Below are 13,621 nucleotides of genomic sequence, written 5' to 3'. Positions count from 1 at the left end.
TCTTCCATTAGAGAAACAAAATGGATACTCCTCCAATCTGGCCACCATAACCAAATATCTGAAATTGTAGCAGCGTTGTCTCCATTTTAATGCTTTAAACCTTCACTAAGTAGTTTCCTCTGACATTATACGGTGCACATTTACAAATCCACAAAGCTAACGAACCAAATATTTATTAAAACGTGTGATAAAACTCCTGCTAAAACTTAATTCTTGATTCGATATTGACGGAAACAATTTCCCTGCCTCTCAGTGTTGATCTAAAACAATTTTTATCTCTTCGATTTAGGGAGCTGTTACTCATAGAAAATTACTGATGTTTTCAAAAGTCTTTTAAAGAGATATTGCCATTACAGTGCCTTGCAAAACGCCTAATCGTAAAGTAGAGTAGAATTAGAAAAGCTGTGGTGGAGACTCTTCTTCCTATATCAGCTCAAGCTCATTCAGATTAAGTGTGGCGTGACGGTGAGCAACAGTCTTGTCTTGCCACAGATCCTCAGTTTGACTCTGAGCTGGACTTTGACTGGGCCATTTCAGGATTGCCTCTGTCCATCTTCCCACCAAGTTTCCCAGTTGTTTTCCCAGTTTCCCAAAACTGGGAAAACAAAAACCAAACATGCATAATTAAATCAAAAAACCAAAATGAAAGCAACAGCAAAATAGTCCAACAACGACAAGAGTAAAGTCAACGTAACATGTCCAAAAGGGAGTAGGAAGAAGCACGTGCTTAGTTGTTCTTATTTTCTAAACTACCAGTTACTAGTTGACATCAGTGTCCTGTCTCTTGAGCAGTTTTACTTCAACCTTCACAATTATACGTTACCTTATTGATCTTTTACAAACAAATCTCAGTTTTAAAGAAGTTTGCGGTTGGCAAGGCACTGCACATGGCAGACGACGCAGCGCTAAATCCGGTGGGACTTTTGTCCCAAAACATCTTAATAAAACCACTCTCTAAAAAACAGATTTTCTGGAATTTATCTGATTTACTTCTTTTTTTCCATCTAACATTTAAACCTGCCGTCATGTGAAATCATCTTGCATGCCGACGCTCCTCTTCAGTCTGTGCAACTCCTCTGTGAACTTGTGTTTCCTCTCCTCTCTCTGAGTGTCTCCTCTGATGTGTTGTTGTTCATTGGTTTTCCGTTTAATACGTCACTTTGACACGTTCAGTCCATTGAAAACAGTCAGTGACTATTTATGCCTCCCCCGCCCTCCCGTCTTACACATGGGAAGATTTCTCAAATTGCACCTTGATGCTTGTGCTCAACTTTCAGTCGGTTGCACCAGAACAAGGTTTTTGTTTGCTCAAATTGAGCCACAGTTTCTCTGCTAACGTAAATCTTGTGTCGTTTGTAACTGAGCACTCATACAGGAGCCCGTATTGCTTAGAAGCACTTCCCCCCACCACATTGTCTGTTAGTCCTAGAGGAACCGCTTTCGGGTCCTCCTGACAAGAACACCTGAACTCAGTGAAAATTCAGTAACGGAGAACAGCAATATGCCACAGGAGATATCTCTGAAGAGGGGGAAACAAGAAAAAATAATTCTCTTGCTCTCTTCACAGATATCTCCCCAGAAAGTCCGGTCGTCTGAAACGCCGTTGCCCAAAGTATGACCTCCTCTTTCCTTTCTGTTTTCAACCCCTACTTCCCTCCTGCCCCTCCCCTCCTTTTCTTTTCTTTTCTTTTTTTCTTTTCCTAACGGCCACCTTCACACAGTCCAAACTCAGCCGTTTTGTTCCCACATGTCTTCCCCTGCTGCCATGCATTTTCAGGTGGAGGTGGAATGTCAGCAGGGACAGGGAAGAAACGGAGAACGACTCCACACATGACATAACCACATCGCTGTGCCGAAAGTCTTTTCTTAGAACTCCATCCCCACTCCTCCTGTGTTGTCTTGCGCATGAAAACCTCCGTAGGAAAGATAAGACTTAAACTCCGGCGGCATGCTTCCCTTTTGTTTTCCCAATTGCTGCAGAGCACCATTGAAAATGATGATAAAGATAATCATGATGATGATGATGATAATGATGGTTGCTGTGATGTGAAGTGCATGTTGTCATGGCAGCTGATTCTGCTCTGACGGAGGCCAGCGCTCTGTAGAAAATGGGTCACGGAGGGTTTGCATGTGTTAGAGGAACCCTTCGTTTCATGTCGTCTTTGAACTCGAGCTGCTCAAGCTTGGGGCGGGCGTAGGGACATTTCCTGTCCTCTTCTTTCCCTCTTTAGCGCTGCTTCTCTGCTGTTTCCAACACATTAAAACACAGTTAGCATGCCGGATCATGACGGCACACGACTGTGTGCAAGTTGAGGGAACCATCGGCAAATTTGTAAAAGGGGGAAAAAAAAAAGAAAAAAAAAATCAGAGATAGAAATATTTTTTTTCTTTTTTTGTCAGGCTCCACTTTCTTTTCGGCATCTTCAGGTGACGATCACACTGACCCTAACTCCTAAAACCAAATGAACAGGTTAGGATGAAATCAGAGCAAAGCATTGCTTACTCCAAGCAGATGGTTTGCTGAGACATTAATTGTTGTCCAAGCTGTTGAAGGAATTAGTTTTAGTCCAAAATATTCTCCAAAATCTTGCAAGTCTTTGGAGCTACTAAACTTCAAATGTGCCCCGAGATGAGCTTACTTGTCTTTTCTTTTCTCCAGTAAAAAATTAATGTTTTATTTATTTATTTATTTATTTTTTGCACCTTCACTGTAAATTTGGGAGTTGGACGTTTGCAGTTGTAAAGCAAATCGAGATAAAGTAACATCATTCCTGTGACGTAAACTCATTTTAATCAGATTCCAGAGAAAGTGCTGGAAGTTCTAACCAGCTTGATGGACCACACGGTAATGAATAACTGCCTTACTTCTCACCTGTCGCTGTGCACTACTGGTCAGCTGGCTGAAATAAGGCTACCACAATATTCCCTGCCTTAAGTCTGTTTGGGTGGTTAGGAAATATGTCTAGTTGCGAAAAATATGGAAAGGTCTTGGTGTGGAAACCTCAGTGCTTCAATAGTGACAAATGTGAAAAGCTTATTTTTTAAACAGTTCTAAAATTTGGAGTAAAATTACACTGGACCGACAGTTTTCACTGTAAAATAGTTGCTTTTGAATTGGATTCAAAAATGCTCATCGGAAATTTCCAAAATTCTCAAAAAAATTACTTATTTTTTTGCCTCAAGTGAGGCAAAATAAAATTTCTTCATTAAAATAACTTATTAGGATGTTTAAAGTAAAACATCAAGTGATGATGTCAAACCATATCTCAATTGATTTAGCTTAGACTAAAGATAAAGACTTGCGACTTGGAAAGCTAGCATTCAGAACTTTCTCTTTCCAAACCACAAAAAAAGATAGCAAACAGCTGTCCTTGCCCTGTATTTGTGGTTTTTTATTCCTTGCACTTGCCATTTATTTCCCAGTCTTGCCTCTTGAATTTCATTAGTGTTTTTTTTTTTATTTTACTGTTTTTTGTTAGTTTTTTTTGGGGGGGAGGGGGGTGCTCAGTGTTTTCAAGGTTATCACTTACCTTACTTTGTTTTTCTCTTCCAGGTACAACGATCTTATTATATGAAGTCGTCCCAAAAAAGATATTTCATTCATGCTTTTGTTCTTCAGGGCGATTTATGCTTCATTTTTTTTACATTTAGTCATTATTGCATCATGTTGGTTTTCAGGAAGTAATTATGTGTAATCCTGTAAAATCTATGTGATTAATATCTATCGTTTAATGTGTTCATCGTCATCTTTAGTCCGTTGGTTGGATGGTTAAACTCCTGGCTTGATAACAGTTGCTTAAAAACTGTTATCAAGCCAGGAGCGACTTATCTCTTAAGCAGCAGACAGCAGGTTTGCTATCAGCTTTTTATACTTGTTGCTCTGTTAAAGTTAGAAAAACAAACAGGTGTGAAATGCAATTATAAAAACTACTAAAAAAAACTAAATTCAGCAATGAGTTATTTTATATTTTTGCTCTCATACCACAAAATAAGGTCAATATTATTAGAGCAGTTGTAATCAATATGTCACAAATTAACAACAGTTGGAAATACATTAGATTTTTTTGTTTTAAATAAAAACTATCATGTCATGTTTGAGTTTCATACTTTGAAACTCAAATGAGTTGATGGCTGTTACAGCCTGATGGCTACACGATTCAATTTCACTTAACTTGCTAACAGCTGAAAAAAGAAACCAGCAAATGCTAGAAACAAAATACTATATGCTAGAAACAAAATACTATATCATGTCATCATTAAAGAAGTGCCAACCAAAATGACAATGGGGATCAACAAAACTCTCAACGGAAAACCCTTAGTGGACTTACTCTAAAAATGGCGAAATGTATGCTCACATTGCGCCCTGACGATTAAAAAAAATCTGGAGAAATATTCTGATCCTCCCAAAAATCTTGAAGAAACAAGGAACAGTAAATGTGAAAAGATGCATTTGTTGGGTGGGGAAAATGGTCAGAGGGAAATAACAAAATAACTTACAAGCTGTGAGATTTGCCAAGGTTATTCCTTTTATAAGTACTAATTATTGACTTTCCCTTTCCCAACTTTTCATTTTTACATTTTTTCATTTCAGAATTGTAAACAAGGGGAACATAAATGCAATCTCTCAGGAAGCATCAGAAATACATACTCTTCAGTTTAATGTTGTCATGGTTGGATTTTGTTCTCCTGGTTTGACAGGTTTTAACCCTTAAAATATTAAACCTGGGTCACTCGCGTCTATAACCACCTGCTCTTCCTCACACATATGGAAACTAACAGATTCGTGGGTCAGTGTACAAGCTTCATCCATTTGGAAGATTAATTCTTGATCTATATTTTCGAGATTTGTATTATTAGATGTACGGACAGTTTTCAGGAAATCAGTACTGGTGTGTGTGTGTGTGTGTGTGGGTGTGTGTGTGTGTGTGTGTGTGTGTTTGTGTGCGTTTGTTTGTAATACCTTGTGGGGACGATTTTCCTGACATATACTACGTTGTGGGGACCAATTGCTCTGTTTTTGGGTCAGGGGTCAGAGTTAGGGCTAAGGTATGAATTGAGTTTTGGTTAGGGTTAGGTATGTGATGGTTAGGGTTAGGAAAAGGGTAAAGGTAAGGTTTAGGCTGTAGAATGAATGGAAGTCAATGGAAAGTCCCCACAAAGTTAGCAACACAAACGTGTGTGTGTGTGTGTGTGTGTGTGACCATGGCTTCCAAGGTGGGCTCTGTTATTTATAGTGTCCCACCCATGTCTCCATATCTTCCTCTCCTGGATGCTGTGACACTTAATGCTAGCTTGTTCTTCGTGGCAGACTCTCTCCCCCCACTGCCTCCAGCTCTTTCTACGACGGCTGTGTGTGAAAGTGTTTATGCTCACCCCAGGAGGGCGTGAATAACGCCGCCTCAAGTCTGGCACACCTCCGGAAATGTCTTAATTCAGACAAGGTGCCGTAAAAGGCTGGCATATTGAATACGCGTGTTAACCTGTCGGCGTGTAGATGCTACTGTTAGACGATACCTAATGAGCATGTAAACACGGTCAGTGTGGCCTCAGGTTCTGTCGCTCGTTGTTTATTCGCAGGTTTGTAGTTTTTGTCGCCGGACTGCTCACCTCAGCCGATAATTTGTATCGCTTAAAGGCTTCACTCTCTCGCATCTACTCTGTTTCACCCAGTCTCCGCAAGCCGTTAGCACACATGCTAATCCAGAACTCGGCAAACTAACCACCAAGGGGCCCCCTCAGTGGAGCTGATTTTTTATTTAGTAACGATTTCTGTCATTATAATAACAAAAACACACAATTTCACCATGAAGTGATTTGTTTTACAATAACATATGTTTGATAATGTATGCAGTAATCCTTATTTTATGGACAAATGGAAAACAAATAAATTGCTCTTGGGGGCCATCTGGTGGCCGCGGTAGGTACCGCACGCTTCGCCTGTAACATGAGCTTTCGTGCTATGTGCAGAGCATCCAAACGTCCAAAGCTCCGGTCAGAAGTTCAGTTAGCAAAACAGTGCTTCAAAAAAGGATTTATCCTTCAGGGAGGGAGAAAAGAGGAAGAATAGAAAAAAGCCAAGATAAAGGTTTGTTTTAATATGTCTTCGTAATGTTTATAAAGAAATTTGTGTAGCTGCTAATAGAAAATTAGCTTTATAACTACCTTGAACGGTTCAATTCAACAGCCAAACATTTAAGTCAGCGTCTTTGTGTGAAGCTGAGTTTTAACTTGAAATGAGTTGATTCTCATGGTTGGTTCAGCTTTTTTTTTCTTTTTTTCTTTTGCTTCAAAAGATAACGTTTGATAAGAACAATTAAAACTTCTCAATGTTTGACTTTGTCTAGCAAAATGTTTTCCATCAGGCTACATGATTGCTGCATTAATATATGAATCAGCTATTCTATGCTGTAGTTGGAGATAGGTTGTTTGCTACTGATAATTTTGTGGCTAAAACAAACAATATTTTCACATTAACTTCTAAGTTATGTGAAAGTTCTGTTAAAATATTTTCAAGACTCAGAATCAACCCAGTACCAGTCCACATCCTCAGGGGAGAAAAACTCCCCCGGTGTAAATTTATTTTTTTAACTATTGGAGTTACTCTTAAGAGAAATTTATTTAATCATAGAATGTCATGAATATATGTGTGTGTATTCCATCTTAAGTTGGGCTGGACTGATTGCAGTTCTCTGGCCAATTACCAATCTTTAAAAAGCCTGACCTGCCGATTTTGATTTTGGCCAATACCAATTTTTTTTGTCTGAAATGTTGCTAAATGTAGTAAGAAAGTCACTGAGTTGGCAACAGAGGGGTGAATATTGTTACATGCAAACATGCAGACCTGACCTAGTGGGCCGGTCTGTCAGTCAAACCTCTCACTGTAGAGCAGAAGAGGATAGAGGCTGACTTTTAAACCTTTGCTAACAAAAAAAATTAGATCAGGGGATAAGATGGGTGTAAGTATCGGCCAATCACGATTCCCCAAAATGAAGGAAATCAGTGGCCAAAAATCAACTGGCCGATAAATGTAACCTATATTATACATGCATAGGATATAATGTAAACAGCAATGGCAGAAATGCAATAAGTTTATAGCAGGTGTGTGAATGATCTAATGATCGGACTGCAGATTGCAGCCAGTCCACATTGTTAGCAGAACTAGAGGGCCCCAAAACCAAATTTCACTTAGGGCCTCATGGAGGCTTGGGCCAGCCCTGGAAACAATGCCTTAGCAACGTCTCAGTGTGTCTCTAAAAGTGTCAGCAAATGTTTAGTTAGTGCAAAAAACAAACAAAAAAAACACAAAAACAAAAACACTTTACTGCATAGTGTGATTTGGTGTTGAACACAAACACCAAATCACAATCACTAAATTGTTTGTGTTCAACGCGAAGTGTTACAACTTAAATGTACTTGAGCTAAAGGTCTGAAGCAGATGTCCACACACTTTTTCATCAGGACTTTCTGGTGAAAAGCAAAATGTTTGGCTATGTCAATTTTAAAGTTTGTTTGTTAAACCATAAACACTGATCTCACTAGCAAGGGAGAACTTCAGTGAATTCAGTGTTTTCTGACCACCTATAAGTCGTTGATGGGCACTAAAAATAGTTTTGGTTAGCTGTCTACTCCTGGGAGAGCTCACAAGTGTGCCAATGTGCATTACAGCTCTCAATTTGGCACAAATGCATCCTAATGCCTTAGAAATTGCTTGGTAGTCCATTCCATTGTTATAAATGTCAATAATTGTGCTGCTTGATTCTTCAGCCTGGCAGAAAAATTATGCCTAGTTATGGCTAGTGAAACTGAACAAATAAATGCGGTCAAAAACATTTAATTTCTGAAATAATAACAGCAGAGGGGATTGCTTTTTCCACATAAGGTCAAGCCGGTCAGGTTTTTTTCTTCTTGGTAATAAAAAATAATTAATTAAAGACCTCAGTATGATCTTTGCCTGATATTAACACTTTAAAGGAACAGCACCGTAGCGGGCCTGTAGGTGTGTGCGTAGGTAGCTGCGTTAATTCATTGCATTCATTAGCACTGCAAGTGAAGAGCAGTGTCTTATATCAATATCAGGTTTGTGTTACGCTTTGGCTTTGGCACCTGTAACTCGCAGGGTCCTTTGGAGCTGATGAGGCATTTACCACATTGACATCTGTGTTAGTGTTTGTCTGTGCTGGTAGATTGATGTGTTTGTTCATGTCTGCATGGACATTTAGGGCTATTGGCTTGTTAATGCCGTCTGCTGGACCCTGGTATCTCGTGTTTCCTCAACACTAAGCCTGTATTACATTTCTTGGTTCGTTTAGGCCAGTGTTTCCCCAACCCTAGCCCTCAAGACACACTGCCCTGCTTGTTTTATTTATATATATATATATCTGTGTGTGTGTGTGTGTTTTTCTGCTTCTGCGCACTTGATTTGAATTGATGGCTGATTAACAGGCTTTTGTGGAATTGCATTCATCTGAATCAGGTGTGTTAAAGCAGGCAAACGTCAAAAATATACAGTGACTTAAGAGACTGAAAGATGGGTAATCACTTTAGTACAACTGACTAGTCACGTTTGAATAAATCGTTTGGTTAAAATCCTCTCAGACCTCAAGATGCACCAATCAGCATTCTCTTACTTACTTTTTAACTTATTCTGTTTGAAGTTTCAACCTGCTGATGCCACTGTGAGCTGATCAGTTCAGCTGGTCGTTAAGAACCGTAGTATAAAATTATAAAAACAGCATTTTAAATAGTCCTTATAGTGTAGCGTCCAGTCTGTAATTAACTGTAGATGTAGACCTGTAGAGAAATGCAGTGTGTACAGTATATTACCTAGCATTTTTTTGATTTGCAGTAATGTCATTGTGAGTATGTGAAAGCTGCGCTTTCAGACTTAGAGCGAGATCATAACAGGTAATTTTCTTTGAAGGTCATGTTGGCACAGCTTGAATGAGGTGGTATTCTCAGCTGGTGCTGCGTAGCGCTTATGACAGTAAAGGAATGAGACCGATTGTCGGCGATTCACGTGGATTTTTTTCTTGTAGTAGAAAATAAAAAGTTATTCTTAATTTGACACATCAAGACAGAGACCGTCTCCTGGAAGTGCTTACTTGATTTCCTTACGGACGCCTGCTCTTTCCTTATATTCCCTACTCTATGTGCAATCTTTTAATATTTTTTAAACAGTCTGCTGCTGCTCCCCAGATATCTGAGCTGTAGGTTTACATGTAGTGCAGGTAGAGTGTAGGTGGAGATGGTGGGGATATTTTAGGGAGCTGAACAGCTTGCTGCAGTAAGACCCATTATAGCTCCACTGAAAATATCTTGACTTGCATCACGTCAGAAATATGCACTCGAATGCAGAATTTTGAGGCAAATGTGCAGAAGGTCTTGTTTAGGTGACATATTGCTGTCTGTTTTATTTTAACAATGTAAAAGTATGAAAGGAACAAGTCATTTCCTTGTTGATGATCTCACAACCAAGGCTTTTAAAAATGATTTGTGGCCGAGTCCGTGCCTGAGTGAGTTCTTCTTACCTGTTAGGTCTACTGTTTGCCAATTTTGTCAAATGTCTTTCTGCTTATTGCACAACCGTTTTCAAAACTACATCCTATTTGGTGCACGGCTGCACCAAATTAGAAAAAAGAAAAATGCAATATGTGAAAATAATTGTGACTGTTATGACTGATCACAAATGTCTGGAATATTCCACAACAGTCAGTTAACTCGACATGTGAAGGTATCTTTGGTGCTGCTCTAAATGTCAGTGGGTCAGTCGTCCAGCTTCCCCCACCAGTTTACTGGCAGGTTATGGAGAGGGGAAACTTGATCATTAGGTTCCTCAGCAGATAGTTTCAGTGGGCTTGGGGCCCGGTTTACAGTAAGCTCATGCAGCTGCAGACAGGCTTGGGGACTTATTAGGGCAGGTGGGCCAGGGGTGGCAGTTTTTTGGGGCTGTGGCATGCAGGGGGACTCAGTGGTTGAGGGGAGCAGTGGAGGTCTGGTGAAGCTTTAAGGCTCGAGACGAGGACAAGTTAAAGGAAGGATGAAGACTGAAGAGGCATCAGTGTTAAAACGCCGGGTCCACAGGCAGCTACAGGTGGGCTGTTTGACGTGCCAGATTTCCACTGATTCCAAACTGCATGTAGGCGTGGAGGCTATACATAGCAACAGGTGCTCACTGCTAGCAGCTATGTGCACACCTCAAGCCAAACGGTAGCTGCAATAGTGAACGTTTTTATTTGCATTTGCTTCGAAAGGTTATTTGTTTTTTGTGGTTGAACACAAATGTTGCTCTTCATCTTGGCATTTTTTGATTTACGGTTTCTTGTTCTCATGTTTCACGATGCAGTGCAGGCTTGAGCCCAGAGCAAAAGCAGCGCAGATGTACGTATGGCTAGAGAAAGGGGAGCTTCTAAAAATAGCCTTCCTGATTTGCGAGGGTCACCCAGTCCTTGCTTCAGAAGTGAAAATGCAAACCTTTGTCTCTACAGAATAAGGAAAGAAGAATGAAGTCGCTGATGTGGACATCTGCTAAGCATTTTATTGGAGTCTGTGCTGCAAACTTTGGGAGAGCTCCAAGATGGTACTCTGTCCTGAATGAGAATATGAGAATAGACTGAGCTGAGTGAAGTCCAGAATCTCCTTATCTTGATGCAAGGTTTGATTAAAAAAAACAAAACAAAAAAAACACATCTTTTTTCTTGAACACAGCATTAGGCACATTTAATAATGTATGTGCTAATTATTGTATTTTAAAGAATAACATGAAAAGTTAGTACATTTAATTAACATCATTATAAAATAATAAGTATATTTTTTCACAACATAAGGCCTTTGGATACAACAATCTGTGCAAGTTAGAACAGTGTAAAGACTTTTAGTGAAGTAAGTAAAAATGGGTAGAGTAGCCAGAGATTGGACTCAGTTTGAGAAATAATATTACTCAAGTAGACAAAAATGTAGTAAAATCACTCATGGAAGACAGGTAATCTTTTTTTTCAAAACCTAACTCCAGTAAACGAATCAAGATTTGCTGAAGGCGTCTTTTGTTGCTGTACCTTCATCTCACACAAAAATTCTACAGGAAAACACAGTCCTTAAATTATCTGTATTTATTTGGTGGGAAGGGAAACAAATCTGTTAAAAAATAATAGTTTTCAATAAAACCAGCAGTGGCATTTTTGCCTGGATGCCTAATTATTCTCAGAAAAGCTGATTGCATACTTGAATAATCAGACTTTCTAGGAACTTTTAATTAGTCATACATGACTTTGTGTTTCCCTGGGGTAAGTAAATAAAGTGACATAAAGGCCATTGCTCTTATACACAGGCCACCAGGCTGGACTTATCTTGCCACCACTTGATTACTGAGCATGATGGTGAAGTAGGTCAAAGCTCAGTGCTTGTTGTCAACGAGTCTCCATGATGACCATTACAGGCTATCTGCATGGCAACTGCGAGTTTCTTTTTCTGTCCTACCGACACAAAAACAAGCATGTTCCCAACACCATCTCTACTGGGACTATAACCGGACTCATGCAGTTTTGCCAGATTGAGCAGCAAAACACTCCAAGTGGCGTTGGCATTGAACTAAAGGAGTATAGTGGAGGATGTGTGATGCTGTGGGCCTGATTCTTTAACAGGTTACTGGGGAACATTGTTAGAGTCATTGAAACAAACGAAGATGTTGTAAATAAAACATCTGCCGGTCTCTGTCAGACAACTGGAAATGGGTACTCTCGGGGTCTTTCAGCCGCACAATGGTTTTTGTTTATTTTTAGTGTGGGATTATGCTGCTGCACTAGACTATGAGCTTATTATTTATTTAATTATTTTTTACATCTTTACCAGAGGAGCTGAGGAATGTGACCAGTGCTTTACATAAGAATGTAATTCTTGGTACTTCTTTGCTCCAGATCTGTCAAACACACCGACTTTTTCAGCCACTGAACTTTTGTATTTGACCGAACTTTGGGGGGAGTGGGTGGGGTTTGTGATTAATGTGCGTTTCATTTCACGTTTAATTCGATTTGGTCTCCCTATGTTTCGCTTTCCCTGCTCGCATTGATCCGGGATTAAATTGGTCGTAGCAGAAATAGACTAGAAGAAGGAAAATAACTCCTGAGTGATGTGTGTGTGTGTGTGTGTGTGTGTGTGTGTGTGTGTATGTGTGTATGTGTGTGCGTGTGTGTGTGATGTCCCCTCACACAGACAGAGCATCTGTCTCGCTTGGCACTGAGCCGCAGTGGATGGCGTTGATTTAGACCTCGCTTGTTCCTTTCTCCGCTTCTCTCCACTCGTCTCTTCCTCTTCCTCCTCCTCCTCCTCTTCTGCTCCGTCTCTCAGTGTTGACGCGCGTCTGCCACTCATGGTCACATTGTACCCAAAAAAAATAAAAAAAAATAAAAATTAAAATGCCTTCACAGAGGCTTCAGAGCCAAAGTTGGCAGTGAGGCTTTTGGCTTGCAGCGACGTGCGCTGCACTTTGCCAGGGGAGCTCAAACTGTCCTGGCACTAATGCCATCCCTCAGTGTCTCTGTGCAGACTTTTTGGAAGGGCATTTAGGCGGTGAATTTTAAACAAGCAAAAGTGTTGCTTAAGATGATGTGTCAAGAGTTTAAGCGCTGCAATTTGGTAGCGGCTTTACGGCGCAGCCCAAATTTCTTTTTTGATGAGAAACTGCAAAGTAACTGCTAATCCTCTTGAACGCGTGACGGCAGCTGCTCAGACAGTTCGGAGGAAGGAAGCTTTTAATGGCCGAACCTGTGGTATCCTCATGTGGCCACACTGCAAAGTGCAGCTCTTGAAAAGTAGAAGACTTGAACGTGACCAGTTGACTAACGGCTGTTGCATAAATGTACTTCTTCTTGCAAAAACCTACAATTTATCTGCTCTCTCTTTCACGTTAGATTAGTGCAGCTTTGACAGCATGACTGCAGCAGGTTGTTGGGTCATGATATAACGTATTCAGGATGTGTAAAGCAGGAATGAACTTGCGTTGAAATGTTTGATTTGAAGAGAAGCAACTTAAGAAGTGTGGTATTTTCTAGATTTGAAAAAAAAAACAGCTTCCTCTCTATTTAATGAAACATGTTTTCTGTCTCGCAGGAAACAGGCAATATTCTAGTTATGAATAAACAACAGGTGATTGTCATGGTGTATAGCTACAAAGTATTTTTTGGTTGCAGCATTGAATCATAAAATAAAATTACAAAAGCAGCACTGCAGGTGGGCAAAATATTAAAAACATTAATAAAAAAAAATCATAGTAAGAGAAGAATCTATGAATTGCCTATTCCCAGGTACATATTCCAAGTTTATCTGTTGGAAGAAAAAAGTAAAACAGTCATGCGTTTTATTTATTTAAAATTAAGAATTATATTAATACATGTTATATTATTACATTTAATTTGTGCCCAGCTCATTCTATTACCCAATATTTCAGAGTATTAATGACATTTCTGAGATTAATCTAAATATTTTATTTTCTACAAAATTTTTAAACTTTTCAAACTCAGAAATTTCCAAGTCATTTCTATAAAATCTCTGAGATTAATCTCAAAATGTCTGAGTTTTTTGCTGGAAATTTTCTCCTCCTTTTTTTTTCTATCTATAATGACCCTAGTAC

General features: G+C 39.5%; 1 protein-coding gene across 5 annotated transcripts in view; it reads left to right on the top strand.

Annotated features, from left to right (window-relative positions):
* pak5 (p21 protein (Cdc42/Rac)-activated kinase 5) overlaps positions 1-13,621 on the top strand; it is a 69,928-nt gene that overhangs the window by 32,334 nt on the left and 23,973 nt on the right. For 3 of the 5 annotated variants that reach the window (XM_007544772.2, XM_016667696.1, XM_016667698.1), the window contains exon 3: positions 1,568-1,612. The exons of 1 other annotated variant lie outside the window; for it this stretch is intronic. In XM_007544772.2, the coding sequence (XP_007544834.1) occupies positions 1,568-1,612 (45 nt within the window). Of the gene's footprint in view, positions 1-1,567; positions 1,613-9,958; positions 10,091-13,621 lie in introns of those variants that run through there. One more of the 5 variants, XM_007544775.2, reaches the window with a different exon arrangement.

Source organism: Poecilia formosa, unplaced genomic scaffold (assembly GCF_000485575.1).
Source record: "Poecilia formosa unplaced genomic scaffold, Poecilia_formosa-5.1.2 Scaffold2214, whole genome shotgun sequence".
NCBI lineage: Eukaryota > Metazoa > Chordata > Actinopteri > Cyprinodontiformes > Poeciliidae > Poecilia > Poecilia formosa.
Note: the sequence above shows the minus strand (reverse complement) of the source record. Positions and strands in the feature narration are given on the sequence as shown.